This window comes from Crocodylus porosus, unplaced genomic scaffold (genome assembly GCF_001723895.1).
Source record: "Crocodylus porosus isolate Cpor-Errol unplaced genomic scaffold, CroPor_comp1, whole genome shotgun sequence".
NCBI classification, from domain to species: domain Eukaryota; kingdom Metazoa; phylum Chordata; order Crocodylia; family Crocodylidae; genus Crocodylus; species Crocodylus porosus.
In genome coordinates, this window is record NW_017728931.1 from 117,933,029 (window position 1) to 117,953,254 (window position 20,226).

The following is a 20,226-nucleotide window of genomic DNA, read 5'->3' on the forward strand; positions in this document are numbered from 1 at the left end:
GATAGAAAATAAGTGACAAGTTATATTCAATTATTCTGTTTATAGCTTTTATTGTGCTGAGAAATGTTGATTAGTGCTGAAACACGGTCTAGATTTTTATAGCTACAGTGTTATCGCTTGGCAAAGTAAGATTTATATGACATTATGACATCCTTTTTCAGCAGGCACCGCTATCATAACCACATAAAACCTCTTGTGCACGTAGACAGCTGTTCAGCTGGGCAATATTGCACAATAAAGACATGGACTATTACTGTTTCAAGAAACATTATTATGTAAAATTATTTTTATTTTTGTAGCAATAACGGTATTGGCACTTTCATTGTGTATTTCATCTAAAGATTGCAAAAACGTTTTGCAAATACTATTTTTGTTAAACATTTAGAACTTATTTCAGTTCACATTAAAATCAAAACCAAAACTTCTATTAACTTCATTGTGCTTTGGCTCCTTTCCTCAATGCAAAGACAAAATAAATACTAGCTTTATCACAGAAGGCTTTATATGGCCAGCATCTTTTAAACAGACAACTCGGTACATAGAATAATCAAATCAAATGTGGATTTTTCCTTTAAAAGCTGATGGAGTTAGGAAAGGGCCAGTTGTTCTACAAAGTATATAGCAATGTTAATTCTGTTGTCTATGTATAAAATACATTTTAAAATATGTCATTGTGTATTGTTTGTTAATGTCTTTGCAACAGGGTTGCACAAAGCTAAATTTGCTTTTAAAACATTACTTGTAATTTCAGACTGTGTGTAACCATATATGTATGCTTGGTTTTTCTTTTGTGCTGTCTTCAGAACAACAAAGCTGTATGGCATCCAACACTGGGCTTTTTCTAGTGATTTATTAACTGTGTCAGAATAGCTGCAGCAAGTGCTGGGAAGCTCTTGTATATTGTGACAGTTGATATTGATTATGACAGTTTTTAGATTCCAGTGTTGTTAGACAGTGGATAGTATTTTGTCTTCTCAATATACATACCATAGACTATAGATCATAGCGTTTTCTTAAGAAAAGGGTCCTTTGTCCAATATTCTTTTTTTCCTTCATGGTATGGGAGAATTTGTGTAATAACAAAATAGCTCAGACATCCTATGGAACAGCCAATCAAAATGTCAATTGTTGTAGAAATAAGTGTGACTGGTTAGTTTTGCTGCTGTTGTCTACTGTGTAGTTGACAGAAATGTGAGCTGGTCTCAGTCTGTCATTTATGAAAATAAAATGCACCCTATCTATCCATTGTTCAGAAACCTGCAGACCATGCACTTGGAAGTCTTTATACTTGCGGCTGGGGCTACAGAAAAGCTTTAAAGAGCATGCACAGTGGCTTTGCCTGTTCATGGAAACTGAAATAAGACAAAGTCTGTCTGAAACAGATTGAGGAGGAGGAAGAGCTGTAAGATCACTGCAAAATAACAGTGGGAAAAAAGAAAGCTAAAGAATTAGTTGGTGGGAAGGGCACATCAAAAGGAGTACCCAAAATAGTGACCATTTGCTACCATTCCACCAGTGTTTATTTTTAGCCAGGCAGTAATAAAATAGAACCCAGGAGAAAATATTTGCTTTAGAGTGAAAGGAAAACAGTGTACAGCTGAAAATTTTACAGGTAATTTTGAAACTGTATTAGAGACATCTAAATTACTGAAAGGATACCTTCTAGCTATCTATTTACTTCTAATTTGCCACAAGTCAACAGCATTGTTAAAATGTATTGCTCTGATTCTTCCATTTTTCTAAGTCATTATTCTGACACAACTTCACTTGCTGCATCAGAGAATTCACTCCATGAAAACAAGAATAAAAATCTATTAGAAAATCAGTGCATCTGGATTCTGGCGTCTTACAAGTTTTACACTCACTCAAGCAAGCTCAGGCCCAGTTCATGTCTCAGGCTTTGGACATGCCTTGCTGGTCTAGTGCTATATATGCCCATGCTGTGCAGAAAGTAAGTGGCTGTACATTCAGGCTGCTTTGTAGTAGATCCACTACAAAAAGAAGTTTCTATTTCAAATTAGAACTTTGAAGGATTATGTTTTGTAGTGGACACTTACGGGTAGAGCTGTCTCAGCTGACTTATTTCTCTCTCCCCCACATCCTGTCCAAGGGGGAGGGAGGGAGAGCAACTGGCTTCCTGACAGCTCATAGCCAGTAGAACTATGGCATTGAAAGCTTTGATGGTTGTGTGGCTGCTTGCCTCTGCTGAACAGCTATGGCTGTCAAGCACAGAAGCCACCAACCAGAGGGCTGGCAGGTGGCAAGGAGAGCAGCGTCACCTCTTCTGCTGGCTGTGGTGGTTGTCTTTGATAAAGGCAATCTTGCCCCACTCCACCAGGGCTACAGCAGTAGCTGATCGGGTGCCATTGCTACAGAAGCTTGTAGACAGCCCAATCAACTCTTGCCACTCGGCAACAACAGCTGATGGGGGTGCAATGGTGGCAGTGGCTGATTGGGTGGTGGAGACTGTATCATCAGCTTTTGCCCCCACAGGTGACTTACAATGATGGCAACAGCTGATCAGGTGAGCCTATCAATGGGCCTGCCCACTGTTGCCCAAATGCTGGAGAGCATGCGAGTGCTAAGAGGGAGAGTGGAGGGTGCTGAGACATATGCAGGTCCCATAGTGCTCAGTTTTTGCAACATGTATAGCTGCAGTAAAGCCAGAATAATGCTGAGTAAAGTTGCATAGCAGGTCGCTGTATTATATTAGTTTTTTAACTAGATAATTTGAGAGGCAGTGGATGGTACATTGGGAACCATGAATTCCATTTCAACTCTGCTGTTGACATGGTGCATGACCTTCAGGTCGCTTCATCTTTCCATCCTTTAGTGCAGGGGCAGGTAAAATGAGTCCCATGGGCAAAATCTGGCCCACCAGGTAATTTAATTCGACCCGTGGGCAGGCACCCACCAATTAATTGTATTCTACCCAGCCTGTTGTTGCCTGTGCTGTACTCACATGAGGCCTAAGCCCCATACATTCTCGCTGGGGCAGCACATTATTCTCCCACCCTTATGTGAGGGAGAGCCCTGGCTCCAGCCAGCATACAGCTTCTAGGTGGGGCTGCTACTGGGAGAACTGCTTGGGTCCCCCAGCTCCTCCTCATGTCCCTGCTGCAGTGCTTTGGGTAACAGGTAGGGAAGTGCCAGGGAGCAGGGAAAAGCTGAAGCTGGGTAGGAGTACAGAGCCTGGGGCACCTGGTGCCCAGTGAGGCAGCAGAAATGCAGAGCCCGGATCAGCCTGGGTCAGTTTCTGGGACTCCGTTGGAAGTGGCAGGGAGCCCCACTTGATGGATCTAGGCCAGCTCCACTTCCCAGCAGAGTCCCAGGGAGTGGCAGGGAGCAGGGCCAGGCTGCTGGTTTCATCATGCAGGACTCCCACTGTATGGTTCTGGCTGGGTCTCAGAAGCTGCACATGAAACATGGGGAGCCCCATGCAATGGAGGCAGGCTGCCCTGGTCCCATTCCTTGCCACTGTTTGCAGCTCCTGGAAGTGGCTGGAGCCATGCACTGCCAGGGGGTCTGCCTGCTGCTGCTGCCACTGGCAGTGGGGGCTGTGCTCCATGGAGAAGACGTGTGGAGGGGGCACAGCCTCCCACACTCAAACCCTCCCTCACACCCCCATACCCTTTCCACAGTACCCCCAGCAACCACACCATCCCCACACCCTGCCCACATACACCCCCACACATAGCCACACCCCTCCAGAACCCCCCTCACACCCGTAACTACACCCCACATACTCCCTCACACATGCCCCACATGCAATATACAAGAGTAAGACTTTATTTTTGAGCTATGATGCATCTCTGTATACAGTATGCAAATGAATGTAAATGAGGACAACAGTATTTTTTAAAATAATATTAAAATACATTATAGTAGATGTTTGTTCTTTAGCATATGGTTTGTATTTTTTCCAGTTTCGGGATGACAGCCCTCCTCTCCCCCCCCAAGGGAGTACTTCTGGGGGTAAGGAGGGGGACTTCTGGTGGCACAGGTCAGCGGTTGGGGTGGGACTTCCAGTCCCAAGATGGCAGCCAGGGGATGGGGCACCTGTCAAGGGGTGGGACTACCTTTGTGGCCCTCCACAGCTCACCAAAACTCATTAAGCAGCCTCCCAGCTAAAACAATTGCCCACCCCAGCTTTTGTGTCTCCTTCCCCACCTTGTCTATTCGGGCTGTATGAAGTTTTGATTCCTGATTCAATTCAGTGGAGATTCAGCCCAGTTCAGTGGCCGAATCTCCAGATCAAATCAAGAGACCCTTTAATCTCTCTGAATCAAACTGGAACCCTCCAAATCAATTTGGAGAGATCTGGAAAGATTTGGTGATTCGGACACAGACACAGCTTTAACTGTTTTTTCTACATACCTCGAGGTATCAGGCAGTTCGTCAACACTGCGATGGTGGAGCAGATGGAGTGTCCCACAGGAGCATGGGAGGCTTCCCAACGTGCTGGGCAGCAGACATGGAAGTGGACCAGAAGCATTTCTGGTCCACTTCCGGGAGCGCGCAGGGGGCCCCCCTTCCATGCCTCCTGGCTTCATGAGTAGTGCCTCCTAAGTCTGGGGGGCACCCAGGGTCTGCCTGTGGCTGATTGCCAAGCCAGGGGTACAGGGGAGCTCCCACACACTCCCCGGCGGACCCGGAAGTGGGTTTACCACTGAGCACGCAGGGTCTCCGCCCACACCCCCCCGCCCCGTGCTCCTGTGGGATGCTTCATCCTCCCCAGCATTGCAGTGTTCACAAGCTGCACATGGTGCCTCACAGTATGTAGAAAAAACATTTAAAGCTGTGTCTATGGCCAAATAGCTGATTTCCAAATCGGGATCAAATCTTCAGATTTGGATTTGGCCAAATCAAATTGGGGGCAGTGATCTGAATCAACAGATCGAATCACTGTCTCCGATTCAGGCCGAATGTGTATCTGAACCTAATACAGCCCTTTTTACGCACCCCAATTGTCTATCTTGTTTGTTTGAATTGTAAGATCTTCACAAGGGGTTCTCTCTCACTTCAGTGTTTATACAGGGCCTGGTGCAATAAAGTCCAGATATCTGTTGGGGCTACTGTAATACAATTAATAATGTGTGCTTTGTAATCTGTATTTTCTAAATAAAATATAAGCAATGTAAAAATGATAACTTTCTTGATATTAGCAGGTGGATAGAATTAAATAAGAGGCTTTGATCTGGTTTTCATGACAAATTTGACACTGAATTATGCATTCATTATTCATTATCCTTTAAGTATTTTGTGTCATAACAAAATGATGTTTAAGATTTGCAGACCTATAATACAAATACAGCTATATACACTGTAAAAAGGTTTAGTGCTGGTATCCCTCAGGAATCACTGGGCTGTATGAACATTTTGACCTGGGGTTCCAAAACAAATGTGAGGATGTCAAGCATTTGAAAAAACATCATTACAAATGGAAAAGTTTAAAATGATGGATTCCATTACAGATTGGTTTGATCTGGGTCTATGTTTAACTTACCTGCAGATCCCTGAAGGAAATCAAATGTGATTTTTTTTCCCTCTAAGATGACTTTTATTTAAAGCAGGGGTGGTCAATTATTTGGGCCCAGAGGCCACATAGGCAATTTTGGTGAGCTGCCGCAAGCTGGTCAGCACCCCTTACCTCTCACACCGAGCAGCCCATGTGCCCTGCCACCAACACCCAGCAGCAGCTGAGTACACAGCCCCAGCCTCAGCTCACCCTGCACCTGCTAGATTCATCCTGGCTGGAGTGGAACAGCTCTGGAGCAGCTGGGACCTATGGGCATAGCCCTGCCCTTGGCTTGCCCCATGCCTGCTCTGGGCTGCCTGCCTATGCTGAGCAGCAGCGATAAGGATCAGGGAGAATCTGCTGAACGGCCACCCCCCTCCCCTTGATGCTGCTGGGCCTTTCTTGCTGTGACCACCTGGAGCCTGTGCCTGGGCTGCCTGCGGCTCTTCTCCACCGCCATCACCACCATGAGCAGCACCACCTCTGGACCACCCAGTGGAATAGTGGTGGCAGTGGAGAGGAGCTGCAGGGCATCCCAGGTGCAGGTTCTGGGCGGCCACATCAAGAAGGACCTGGCAGTGGTAAAAGGGAGACAGCCACTTTTCCCCTACACCCACAGGGTGGGCCGTGGTTGGGGCTGTGCCTATAGATCCCAGCTGGTGCACTCTGGCCGAGGTGAGGCTTGAGTGGGTGTGGGGTGCGCCAGGGTCGGGGCTGTGTGTGCAGGTCCCCCCCACTCTTCATGCAGTTGGGGCCAGTGGCAGTAGTAGCCCAAAGGAGCTGCAACCGCCTCCTGGGCTGCCCAGAAATGATGTCCAGCTGTGGATCTGCTCCAATCCTGTTGCTTGCCCAGGGGCAGTGGGATGTGCTATAAGCCAAATGGTGCCTGGGCCAGGTGGGATCCAAGGACCTGCTGCAGGCCAGACAAAGTCCATCTGTGGGCCAGATCCAGCCCACAGGCCATATTTTGCCCACCCCTGATCTAAAGCCTTGGTAATCTTTTTCTGGCATGTTTCAGTTTCTTAAGCTTGAGGCTGCTGCTGGAGCTCAATTTTGGTCTTAGACTGTGGAAAGTGAGTTTCACAGCATTGCTTGTAGTCTAGGAACGACCTGTGTAAGATCTGTTCTGTTCATATTATGCAAAGTGTCTTGCTCTTAATGCTGCCACATCAGTCAGGTGATCAACTGGTCTTGCTAATATTTTTTAGTTGTTTGAGTGGAATGTCCTACCTGGTGTGATGGGACAATCCTGAACAGCGCATTCTAGGTGTCCCTTGTACATAAATCCTGATTCTAGGGAATTTTTCTGTGCACAAACAGAAATGTTGAGTATGGCAGAAGTTAGATAGGTTTTTTCCCTCTCACATCACATAGAGAGGGTTGGTAGAATAACTGATTTTTTTTTCTCTCCCTGTAGATGGTGTTCACAGTGTTACAGCTCTCTGCACCCTGCGGGTGACTATCATAACTGATGACATGCTGACCAACAGTATCACAGTGCGACTGGAAAACATGTCTCAGGAAAAGTTTCTCTCCCCACTACTCTCTCTCTTTGTGGAGGGTGTGGCAACAGTGCTCTCTACTACCAAGGATGGCATCTTCGTCTTTAACATTCAAAATGACACTGATGTCAGCTCCAATATCCTGAATGTAACATTCTCTGCGTTGCTTCCTGGTGGCATTCGAAACAAATTCTTTCCCTCTGAGGACCTCCAAGAACAGATCTACCTCAACCGGACACTGCTAACCATGATCTCTACACAGAGGGTCCTGCCTTTTGATGACAATATCTGTCTGCGAGAGCCTTGTGAGAACTACATGAAGTGTGTGTCTGTGCTCAAGTTTGACAGCTCCGCTCCATTTATTAGTTCAAACACTGTCTTGTTCCGACCTATCCATCCCATCAATGGACTGAGGTGTCGGTGCCCTCCTGGATTTACTGGTGACTATTGTGAAACGGAGATTGACCTCTGCTACTCCAATCCTTGTGGCAATAATGGGCTTTGTCGAAGCCGAGAAGGAGGCTACACTTGTGAATGTTATGAGGACTACACTGGTATGTGTTTATCTTATCTAGCATACACATGATTTATATGTTAGACCATCAACTGAGTCAGTTTTGTGTCAAGATGAAATTGCTCGCATTCTTACCCATAGGAAGAACGCCTCTGACATTAGACTCTGGTCGAGTGAAGGCTTTTGTGTGTCACACTTCAGTTAGGACAAGTCCCATATCTACATGAAGAAGTGATTACAAGAATCACTTACTGAAAACTTGAACAAAGGCCTTTATAGGAAATCATTTCAGTTGCATAATTTTTCCCAAATTGCCTCATTTCTACAGAATTATTTTATATTTCTGTTTTGGAGTGGGTGAATAAAAGTGGACTTCTTGTCCCTGGTTCCTAGTTGCACATCTGATCTATCTTCTACTGCCTCTGAATACTTAAGACAACCAGTGGGGCTAGACATTAATCAGTCTACTCTGAACGCAGCATTTTATGGTAGTTCGGCCCTTAGCTTCAACAGTTACTATTGTTTATTATTTGCATTGCAGTGGCACATGGAAGCCTTGATTGTAGTCCAGTTAATTATTATGCTAGGTGTTGTACAAAGACAACAAAAAGAAGATTCTTATGCCAGAGGACTTGTGGTAGTTTTCATATGTTTACATTACTGTATGTCAGTTGCAGTATATCAATATCTTGACTAGCACAGAAGGAAATAGTGTCTCTCAGGATCCAAAAAACTCCTTTGTAGAAAATATATGCTTAAAAGAGCATAAGATATCTATAAGATTACTTCTTTTTGATATCTCTTCTATCTTAGACCTTCCTCTGTTAACCTGTTAAGGAAGTTACTTTGTCTCATAATTTACTGGACAATTAGTGAAAGTTTAAAATGCTGTTCCTAGAGTAGTCTTCAAGAGTATAGACAACTTAAGTAAATGTTAAGTGGAAATCTCATTGAAGCCAGTGGAAATACTTATGTGCTTAAAGGTATTTATCTCCTTAAGTAATTTTGCTCTATCCCAAGACCTAAACTCTCAGTGGGCACATCTACACATCCAGTTAATGCAAAGCAGTGAACTCTGCAGTTTATTGCACTGGAGTCTATTGCTGCTGGGCATGCTGTTTGCATGTGTGCCTGGGACCGCAGCATGTTGAGCGGGGTTGGAACACACCCAGCTGCCAGGGAGCCCCAGGAGTCAGCCTGTCAGTCCAGGGATGCCCCAGCTCATTGTGCTGCAGGGGGGCTGCCTGGGGCACCTAGCTGGCAGGCAGCCCCTGCACTGAAGCGCCTTCATGCCCCAGCCAGCCCCACCAGTGTCTACACATGTGTTGCTGTGGAGTAAAAACTCTGCTGAGTTAATTAGTTTACTCCAGCCTAATTGCCATGCATGTATATATAGATGCTGAGATGTATACTGCAGAGCTAGCTAGTCAACTCCATAGTAAACATCTCAGGTAGATGTGCCCACAGAAGACTTACATTAACACTGTAAAAAAGCACCAACTTGTTCTTGATAAAAATTTTAGGAGTGACATAACTGCCAGGAAACAAGACCGATACTTAACTGGATGGTTAAGAATTTGTTGGATAAATGTCTTTAAGTACATAAAAATTCCTACTGGCTTCTGCTTTATTACCTGTTAAAAATTCCCCATTTTGAAATAGTGGAATTTATTCTGAAGCCTGCAGTATTTCTGAAACCAGAATGTTGTTTTAGTGCATCTCTTGCAGACCGATGTTTCCATTAGGGTGTTCATTTCATTTTTTAAAATAAAACTGAAGTAATTCCTTAGTATTTAATCTAGAACTCAATCATACTTTGTGAAAGACAGTGAAAAAACGTTCAGTAATAGCACTGGGGAGGAGAAAGTGCATCTACTCAGTATGACTCTATGTAATAGCAAAAGCTAAGCAGAATGAAAGAAAGGATGTAGAAGCCAAAAGAATTGATGGTGTGTATGAGTTATGTTTGTGGCATCTGCAAATGGAAAACGTGTTTACTTTCCTGAAGTACTCAGATTTTAAAGACACTTTCTCAGTCTTTTTTACAACAAAAAGGAAAATAGTAGATTATTTTAAAAAAATAACTGATTTGCTTGTGCATTTTAAATACCTAAACATGAAATATCTAAATAATAATCACCACAAGTATTTAATGTAGGGATATTCTAAGATTTTTTTTAAACAAATCTCAAATTAATGTATTTAAATATGGGGACAGGGACCCAGAGCTGATGACTACCTGTGATCGTGTACTGGGGTGGGGGGGGAGGCGGGGGGAGTAAAGCCAGACAGTAGTTGAATGGTTTTGCAGGCAGGTCATCGTATCTCCTATTTTTGAAACATTACACACCTATGAGAGAAAGTTTGTATACTCCAGATTCCTCCAGCTACCATTCAGAACTGCAGCCTGAAAGCCTTTGAGACCAGACAGATAAAACTAGTGCATCATTTAAGGCATTTTCCTCCATTAGATGTATAAAACTTGAAGCCAGTAGCATACATAATAGTCTAGATTGGGAGTGCTCAGCCTCTAGCTCATGGGCCAGATCTGGCCCCTGGAGCCATGTCATCCAGCCTGCAGGGCTCCCCAGAAGTCCCAAGGGTTGGGGGTGGAGGTCACTGCCCAGCTACAAAGTTTCTGCAGTCTGGATAGTGTGGCCCTGAATGCTAGATTGGGCACACAGGGTGACCTGGACCCAATTCAGGTACAAAATGGCAACAAGGGGCCTGGGACATAAAGACCTGATCCCAGTGCACAGGGCTTGACCCTAGTGCGTGCAGCCAGGGCACAGGGTGGCAGGGCACAGCCAGGGCACAGGGTGGCACAGGGCACTGAAGCTTGATCCCAGCATGCAGGGGCACCATGGGGCCCAATACAGTCATACAGACGCTTGTCAAGGCTGTGCAGTGCCTTACCTGGATCTGTGGGACTAGGCAGGGGCAGCACCGCTTATTTTACCTGTAGAGCCAACAAGTCAAATGCCACTAGTCTAGATAGCTTTCCAGCTCTTTCTTTGGTGTTCTCCTGAGACCTTCTTGTCCATAGTACTTCTTTCCTTTAAGCCCCTAGCAAACTCACTTTATCCAGTCAGTGCATAAGTCTGATATTTTTAAGAAATGTGAGTACAAAAGTTTATATATCAAAAATGTATATGCTTGACAGGGCTTTATTTAAGTTAGGGTAAATGGAAAGTCTTTCCAGTTCCTTTGAGTATATAGTTTACATGTTAAAAATTAGAAGATACAGTAGAGATATGGGCAAGCCAGAAGTGACTGTCTAGTCTCCTCTTGAATATTTCCAGGGTAGGTGATTGCACCACCTCTGGAGGGAGTTTATTCCACAGTCTGGACATCCTGACTGTGAAGAAGTTTTCCTAATGTTGGGCCTGAATCAGTTTTCTAGGAGTCTATGGCTATTACTCGTGGTTTTCCCCTTGGGTACCTGGTGAACAGTTGCTCACCAAGCCCTTGATATACTCCCCTAGTGTAGCAGTAAGCTGCTACCAGGTCCCCTTTCGGCCTTTTCCTCAGGCTGAAGAGTCCCAGATCCCTCAGCCTTTCCTTGTATGGCTTGCTGTATAAGAATGATCATATGGGTGGCTCTTCTTTGGACTCTCTCAAGCTTGTCCATGTCCTTGTTAAAGTGTGGTGCCCAGAACTGGATGCAGTACTCCAGCTGCAGTCTCACCAGTGCTGAGTAGAGTGGAAGATTCACCTCCTTGGTTTTGCGGAAGATGCACTGATTGAGGCATGCCAAAGTATTATTTGCCCTACTGGCATTGCTGCAGGAATATCTTTGCAAGGGATTAGGAAATATAAAGTACATATTAGGGTATTAGGAATATCTTTGCTAGAGAACTCTGGAAAAAGATCTAGCCTGACTAAATGAACATTTCTATCCTTATAACTACACAACAAATTAGCTGATTTATTTGAAACTATTCTGTGCTCATAGGAAATATGGCATAAATTTGAAAGGAATATACTGTGATATTCATATATTCATATATAAGAAAGAATCTGTTTTTACATTAATTCATCAGTGCATTCATATATAAGAAAGAATCAGTGTATCCTTACTATATTAAAAAAAAAAGATTTTCACACTTGCTAGCTGTGTATGCTAGAGTGACTAAAAGTGAATAATGAACAATGTGTGCTCCCAGCGGCTGAGGGGGCATGTCGGCGGTGGAGGAAGCACGGCGGCGGTAAGTGGGGGAGTTTCCGCAGAAGTCGCTGGCGCTGTCGGTGGCAGGGGCAGGGTGGTGAGTGCCAACCAAGGGTCAGTGACCACCCGCAGCCAACCACCTGCAGCTGCCGCCAGCAGTGTCAGTGGTAGCCAGCAGGGATCACGGACCACCCACAGATGTTGGCGGCGGGGTGGTGAGCGGCAGCACCTACAGAATCGGCGGTGCCTTTTTGTAGACCCACATGCACCCTCTATGCGTCATCCCCGCAGGTAACAGTGCTGACATTTGAATTGGCATATTAGGTTTTAGAGCTAACCATCCAGGAGCACAGTGCTCCGTTCCTTTTCAAGATTAATGGAATTTATAGTCCCTCACTTCCATGACATAGCCTCTTTAAGTAAAATGATGGTTGAGGAAGCAGCAGACAAGCTGGAGAATGGGGCCTTAGTGCCAATCAGATAGCTATATCCTGAACAGATAAAAACCCAGCTGTTTGTGACTTCGGAAGAGGCCCTGCAGAGCAGAACTATGCCCACGGCTACTGGTGTTCTGGTGAAGTGAGCTTGAACAAGGGGCCAGTTTAACCCTTTAGTTAGGCCCTAGGCCAACAAACTCGTGGGCCCTGGCACTGCCACCTGTGGGGAGCAAAACTTGGAACCACTTCTAGGAAGCAGCCACCACAGTGACGAGGCTGGCTGAGGGGAAGGGGAAGGAAGGGGGAGGATGGGGTCATTAGCGCCTTCACCACAGAGGGAAGGACTGGGGTCCTCTGCAGCTCAGGGCCCTAGGGATGTGCCTAGTTTGCCTATGTATTAATCCAGCCCTGCTTGAACAATTGACAGTTGCATGCAGGAGAGCTGTGGATTTCTACTCGGGGAAAGCTATATACAGCCTGTGAAGGAGGGTAGTAGAATCCCGTAACCAACAAATTGATATGAATATTACTTTATTCCTGTTTCATTGTTAAATGATGACCATAAGCGTTAAGTATGTATATCCTGGTTGACTTTCTGCTTTAGGCCAAACATTGCATTATTGTACATATCTTTTTTTTGTTGCTGTTGGCAACATACAGTGGTGATTAGCCAGAGCTTGGGGTTTTTCCCTTCCTTACAGAAGTGGGTTGAAAATGTTATCAGCAAATAATCCATTATCAGAAATGTGCTTAGAAATATTTCACAGAGTAACCACTTTTGGCAGAGATATCCATCTCCTTTATTAAAAGAAAAACAAACTTATAGTATTTTATTTATAATTTTGTGTTCTTTATAAAACAAACCACTTAACAGTTTCAGATGTTTGACTTGTATTTAGGGTTATTTTATTTTTTAAATGTCTATAAAGGTATAATTCACTGTTTAAGACTGCTATTTTTAAATGTAATTATTACTTCAATTATTTGGTATGTTTCAATAATAATACTGCATGTTTACTTAAACAATGCAACAACAGTAAATCATTATGAGTAAAAGAGAAATTTGCCCCATGGTATGCATAAAAAAATTACTCAAATTGAAAGCTGAGGAATGCTGGCACTATAAAAATGTTATACTGCACTGACTCAGTGCTATCAGACACTGAATCTTCGAATGACCTTAAAAGATGGGTTATACTGATTGCAGTGGTAATGCAGCCAACTTTGGAAGTTTGAATACATTGCTTTCCCTATTATAAATCATGTTTAGAAAAATACAAGACAATAATAAATTCTATCATTTATTTGATAAAAAATAATAATATTGATATACCTTATTTACTCAAATGTAAGACAACCCTGAATATAAGATGACCCCCCAATAATTAGATTATGTATAAGGAAAAAGTATACATTTGTTATAATTTTCCAGATAGAGAATCTAAGTATTGGAGGGCTGTATTGAATCCCCACCCCACACTGCTACAGCATGGAAAGTAGTGGCTGGGGGGTCAGGTAGCTCCCTTGCCCTCTGCCTCACCCACTTTCCCCCTTGCAGTCTTCCTGCCCTGTCTGCCCCCTGCACCTCCCATCCCCAGCTCCCCCGAGTCCCTGCCCCTTCCACCCTGCTTTCTCCAGCCTCTTCCCCCTGCCCCACCTTACTGTCAGATACTGCTCTGCTGGGAGGCCAGCACGTGGAAGCTCAGCTCTTACCTGGCCATGCAGCAGTGTCGGTGCTACTGATTAGCTGGGCAGGGGAAGGAGTTTCCATGTGCTCTGTGCCCAGGAGAGACACCAGCTCCAGCCTGAGCTGAGTTGCATCCAGTAGTAAGGGGGAGGAAAGGAGGGGCAGAAGCTGCTGTGGGTCTGACTTTGGCCCTGACCTGGAGTCAGAGCTGCACCAACTGCCTGCTCCCCACTCCACTTTGTATATGAATCCTTCTATGACCAGGTGACCTATCACCTGGACAAGGGGAAAGAGATTGATGTCATATATCTTGACTTCAAAAAAGCCTTTGATCTCATATCCCATGATCACCTCTTGGCGAAACTGGCCAGTTGTGGCCTTGGGTCCACCACGATCCGCTGGCTGGGAAATTGGCTCCATGGTAGGACCCTGTTGCAGGACACTTTGGTGCCCTGGTTCTACAAAGAGGTACAGGTGCTGGTTGCTGGGGCAACTGCAATTGGTTAGCTGACCGGAAGGGGGCAGGGCCTGACCTATATAAAGGTGATCCAGGCTGAGGCCAGGGAGTCAGTTCCCCGCTAGCAGCCGAAGAAGAGGGAGCTCTGCTGGAGTAAGCAGAGCAGAGAAGTAGGGATCTGAATGATGGTTAGCCAGTTGGCTTAGAGCTTATGTTGTAGGCCAGGAGCTGGAGTTTTCTGTTTGTAGTTTTATAAAACCGGAGGACTGAGTGAGGCTAATTGGGGTTGGAGGAGGCCTCATAGGGGCTCCATGGTAGTGTGGGGACCCCAGTGCCAGAGAGGGCACAACATTCAGGGGTGCACTGACCCCAGCCCTGAGAGAGGGCGCAGAGGATTGGGGACCAGGTAAGGCCGAGGCTGCCTGAGCCCCACAGGAACTTTTAGACCCGAGGAGGGGATTTGGGGGCACAGGCGAGAAGCCCAGGGTGGGCCTGATTGTGGGGAAAGCCCCAGGGCAGGCACAGTCGCGGATACGGCCCCAGTGTGCCTCCACGAGGGAAACTGTGAGACGGACCCAGGGACCCGTGAGGTGGGGGCAATTGTGAGACAAGCCAGAGAGTGTCCGGGAGGGCACAGGCAACTATGAGGGAGCACCAGTGAGGGCGCCAAGGGGAGAACTGACAAAACAGCATCTGGTACATCTGCGAGGCTTGGGGCGTGGTATAGGGGTGGTTGGAGCCATGCACAGCCCCTAAAGCTTTACTGCACGGAGCACAGACTTGGATACATCAGGGGTACCGTGTCAAAGAGGACAAAGAGGCAGCCTCCCTTAACACTACTGACATCAAAGACGTGGCGGGCGAGACGGTGAGGGTGCATTGACACCAACTTGATATGGTAGGGGGTGCTAGGAGAGATCACAGCCGCTCCTAGGACCCCGCCCTGTGACAGACCCAGAGGGTAGTAATTGACAGAAGTCAATTGTCATGGCCAGTGGGGTCCCCTAAGGCTCTGTCCTTGGTCCCATATTGTTCAACATCTTCATTAATGATGTGGACATTGGAGTCAGGAGTGGACTGGCCAAGTTCGCCGATGACACCAAACTTTGGGGCAAAGCATCCACACCTGAAGACAGGAGGGCGATCCAGGCTGACCTGGACAGGCTTAGCAAATGGGTGGACAAGAACCTGATGGTGTTTAACACCGAAAAATGCAAGGTTCTCCACCTTGGGAGGCAAAACCTGCAGCACCCTTATAGGCTCGGCAGTGCTACACTGGCTAGCACTACGGAAGAAAGAGACTTGGGGGTCATCATTGACCACAAGATGAACATGAGCCTGCATTGTGATGGTGCGGCTAGTAAAGTGACCAAAACGCTGGCTTGCATCCATAGATGCTTCTCGAGCAAATCCCAGGACGTCATTCTCCTGTTGTACTTGGCCTTGGTGAGGCCACAGCTGGAGTACTGCGTGCAGTTTTGGGCTCCACAATTCAAAAAGGATGTGGAGAAGCTTGAGAGAGTCCAGAGAAGAGCTACACCCATGATCAGAGGTTATGAAACAGACCTTACAACAACAGTCTGAGAGCCATGGGGCTCTTTAGCCTGGAAAAGCGCAGGCTCAGGGGTGATCTGATGGCCACCTATAAGTTTATCAGGGGTGACCACCAGGATCTGGGGGAACCTTTGTTCACCAGAGCGCCCCAAGGAATGACGAGGTGGAACGGTTATAAACTCCTGCAAGACCGTTTCAGGCTGGACATAAGGAAGAATTTCTTTCCTGTCCGAGCCCCCAAGGTCTGGAACAGTCTGCCGTCGGAGGTAGTTCAAGCACCTGCATTGAACACCTTCAAAAGTAAATTGGATGCTTATCTTGCTGGGATCCTATGACCCCAGCTGACTTCCTGCCCTTTGGGTGAGGGACTGGACTCAGTGATCTTCCAAGGTCTCTTCCAGCCCTAATGTCTATGAAATCTATGAAATAAGATGAGGGGCTTTTCCCCCCATGCTGATTGGGAGGTGAAAAAACCTCATTTTATATTTGAGTAAATATGGTATCATAACACAGGCATGTCCCAGTACAAAATCACTCTGGTGAGCTGTTAAAAATACACAGTAGTATTTATTTTCTCTAGAAGATAATTATGGATTAATAGGGTGGAATTTCCTTCTTTCCCCCTCACTCCAGCTTTGAAGCTCTCCATTTGTTTTCGTGTAATTATTAGTAATTTATACATGATGAAAGTTCCTCTATCTGCAGGAGTCTTCTGTTACTAGCACAAAGGTAAAACGAACTTTTGCAGGGTATTTTTGAAATTTGAATACAGGCTAATTACTGATTACCTGAAATTGGCTTCATTACCTGGGATGTAAGGAGGTGAGTGAACAGGAGACAGAAGTTTGCAGTAATTTCTTTAGAGTGGGCCCTGTCTATAATTCTGTGTTTTGTACAAGTCTGAGCACATTGGTAAACAGACTGAATGCAGTAAGACTTCTGATAATGCCAAACATTTAAATGAAGTTACGTACGTGACCAAAGGCCTGAAGGATCAGGCCATATGACAGAATGTAATTTAAGTTAAGCAAACAAGTTTAGTTAACATTAAGTACAGTGGAAGAATGCCTTTTTAAAATTATATTTCCTAATTCAGAACACTGAGAGCTAAGGAAGCTGTTGCCCTGGGCAGTCTGTTCCACTGCCTCACTGTTTGAATGGTAAGGAAGGTTATTCCTGATATATAATTTAAATCTATTTAGCTGAAGTTTGAAGGCATTGCATCACATTATAGCCTCTGAAGCAAGGGAGAAGAGTTGTTCTTCCTTTTTTTCATGGTAGTATTTCAGCTGAGACATTTGAAAACTGCTATTATGCCCCTCTGTAATCACCTTTTCTCCAAGATCAGCATGCCTGGTTCTCTCAGTCTTTCCTTGTGCAGCGTGCCTTCCAACTCTTATGATTTTTGTCACCCACCTGTGGACCTTCTCTAACTTCTCCGCATCCCTCTTAAAATATGGAGTCACTAGTTGGACAGCCCTGATCAAGAGTACTAGACCTGCATCTAGTACTCCTGATCAGGGCTGTCCAACTAGTCATTGTTTGTGGTCACTGAAGGATCAGCATTTGGCCTGGAGGCCTGGGGGGGTGCCCATGCCTTGTGTATGGCTGGGAAGGGTACTGGGGTTCCTGGGCTAGTGGAAGGGGTCTTGTGCCTTGTGTGGCCCCCAGACCCCCAGGTGCCTGGAAATTGGACAGCCCTGCTCTAGATAACGCCTCAGCAGCATGGATTAGATGATCACCTCCAATGTCTTGTGCTTAAAACTCTTGTGGATGCCACCCAGTCAGTTATCTCCCTTATGAGTATTCTTTTCTATGTGTAGCATGTTGCATTTATCTGTGTTGAATTTCATCCTGTTTTCTCTAACCCAGCTTTCCAGTATGAATTCCCAGTTTCATAGCAGCAGCAGATTTACACAGGATGCTTTCTATTCCAGCATCCAAATAATAAACACATCAAATAGTACTAGGCCCAGGACAGACCTCTGTGGTGAGCAAAAGTAGAGATTAGAGGTCTTTAAAGCTCTTATACTGCAGTTTTTCTTTAAACTTTGTTTTCATGGTTACCCTGTTGACCTGGAAAGCCATAGTGTATTATCTCACCTTACCCACAATGTGTTTCCTTCTCCATTCCCATTTTGTGTTATGGAGAATACAGTTATTGCCAATGTTAGTTTTTTAAGAGTTCTGTTGCAGTGGTATCTAGAAGCAGCGACTAAGTGGGATGCAGTTGTAGTAGGTGCCAAACAACCATACAGTAAATAATAGTTCCTCTTGCAAAGGGCTTTCTAGCTATTAGACAAACCAGAATAGATAGACAAGAAAAATGAGTGGGACTGGGTGGAGTGGGGAAGACAGGGTAATCTGCAATAGGATGCTTACTGTTCTCAATCAGTCAGTAGAAATGATCACAGCTTGCTTCTTGTGTAAGGGGGGACCTGGTCTTCTCATTTCATTTCTTATGTTCATATTGTTTGTGTCTGAGAAATTTTACTATTTTTATATTTCATTGAGTACATATGTGTGCAGACTAAAGTATAACAGTGCATTTTTTGGCTGTAAAATTAGTGCTACTGCACACTTACCTTTATAATTCTGTGGTTCTCAGCTATTCAAAGGAAATCTAAGCCAGAGGACATAACTGCAGTAATAATTAGGGATCTACCAAAGTCATGGTGAGCAAAAGGGATTTTTGCAGGCTGCTCATGGTGCAGGGAGCTGATTTTGCCACCTTTTTGCTGCAAATTTACTTCTTGCCACTGATTGGCCAAGAGGGGTGTCTGTTGTCCAGCTCTGCCCCTCGCTGCTGATTGGTATAGAGGGGTGGGGCCACACAACAGGCAGCCCTCTCAGCCAATCAGCGGCAGGGAGTGCCTGCCATCTTAGCTGCTCCCCTTCACACTGGCATCCTCCCCTCCCATCTCCCCCAGTGGGCTGCGAGGCTGGGCTGCAACAGCAATGAGGACCGCTGGCTCCCACTGGGAAGCCAGCATTTTATTTTTAGTGATGGTTTTTTGGGGTGGGTTTATTGAGTAGATTTTGTGGACAATGCCTGCTTTCATGGTTTCTGTGAAATCCATGAAACTGTGAATTAAGTACGTTCCTAGTAATACTACTTAGAAACAGAGGTTTGACAGGACAGCTCCTGCCACTAGTACCATGGCCAGCCAGTAGCAGCAAATTTTAGTAATGCACCCTCCTTGCAACCCAAGTCACTTGGGGCCACTGCCCTGGTTGCTCTCCAGTTAGTTATGTTACTGCTTAGATATTCAGAGAATAATAAAATATGTATTTCTCTAAAAATCTCACCTTTTACATTTATTAATGTTGCATTTTAATGAGTGATCCAAATCATACTGGAAAGCCCCATTCATATTCTTTAGCAGATACAGGTGCAGCAAGTCCTTAGTGCAATTAGGGGCCTTCCAAGCAATTTACAAAATTAAGAGATTAAGTCCTGTGATAGCTGTAGTAATTTCTGTTCTCTAGCCAAAAACATGATGTCTTGGTCTCCGTTTAATAATAGATTCTAATTTTTCAAGCCAAGTAGACTTACTTGGAAGCCTTTCAGCTTCTGAGTCCAGGAATCTGGCACTGTGGGTAGCTTATCTTGGACAGGATATCTGGAATTCTGCAGCCAATTTATTTTTGTTTTGTTTGTTAGAGACTAATTTTCACAGTGGTCAAGATAACCTTTACACTGTTTTCAATATCATAGCTATATTAATGATTAGGCCTGTGCGAAGCGATTAGTGTTTGACTCGGATTCGGCCAATTCGGTGTACAGTGATTCAATTCAGTGATTCCAAATCAGCCAAATCTCTGAATCACACATGCCACTCTCCCAGCCCTGGCAATGGCTATCCTGCCCATCCTAGCTCCTGGCACTTTGCAAAAAAAAGCCCCGACTCACTGGGTGCTGCCGGGCAGGGGAGGAAATCCCCACTGACCCCCATTGCCCCACGCTGTGTGATGGAGCCTCACAACTCCCCCGCCTGCTGTCCCAGCCCTCCACCCCGCATGGCTGCCCTGCCCACCTCAGCTCCTGGCCCTTTAAGAAAAACAAAAAACCCCACACTTGCTGGTTCCTGCCTGGCAGGGGGGCAGGTGATTCTCACTGCCCCACACTGCCCCACACTGCGTGGGGGGCTCTTTCACAAGCCCCCCAAAGCCCCAAGGCAGGAGTTGGTGAGTCTGGAGGTTTTTTGAGGGTTTTTTTTTTTCTTAAAGGGCCGGAGCTGGGGCAGGTGGGGCAGCCATGGGTGTGCTGAGGGAGCAAACGGGGGTTGGGGAGCTCATGGCAGAGCTCTCCCCCTCCCCTCATGGCAGCACCTGGTGACTGGGGGCTTTTTTTTAAAGGGCCGGGAGCTGAGGGCAGCCATGGGGGAG

At 45.6% G+C, this 20,226-nt stretch overlaps 1 protein-coding gene across 1 annotated transcript in view; it reads left to right on the top strand.

Annotated features, from left to right (window-relative positions):
* Window positions 1–20,226, top strand: part of CELSR1 (cadherin EGF LAG seven-pass G-type receptor 1) — a 257,147-nt gene that overhangs the window by 104,015 nt on the left and 132,906 nt on the right. Inside the window, exon 2 of the mRNA XM_019543514.1 lies at window positions 6,936–7,574. Coding sequence (XP_019399059.1) covers window positions 6,936–7,574 — 639 coding nt within the window. The remainder of the gene's footprint in view (window positions 1–6,935; window positions 7,575–20,226) is intronic.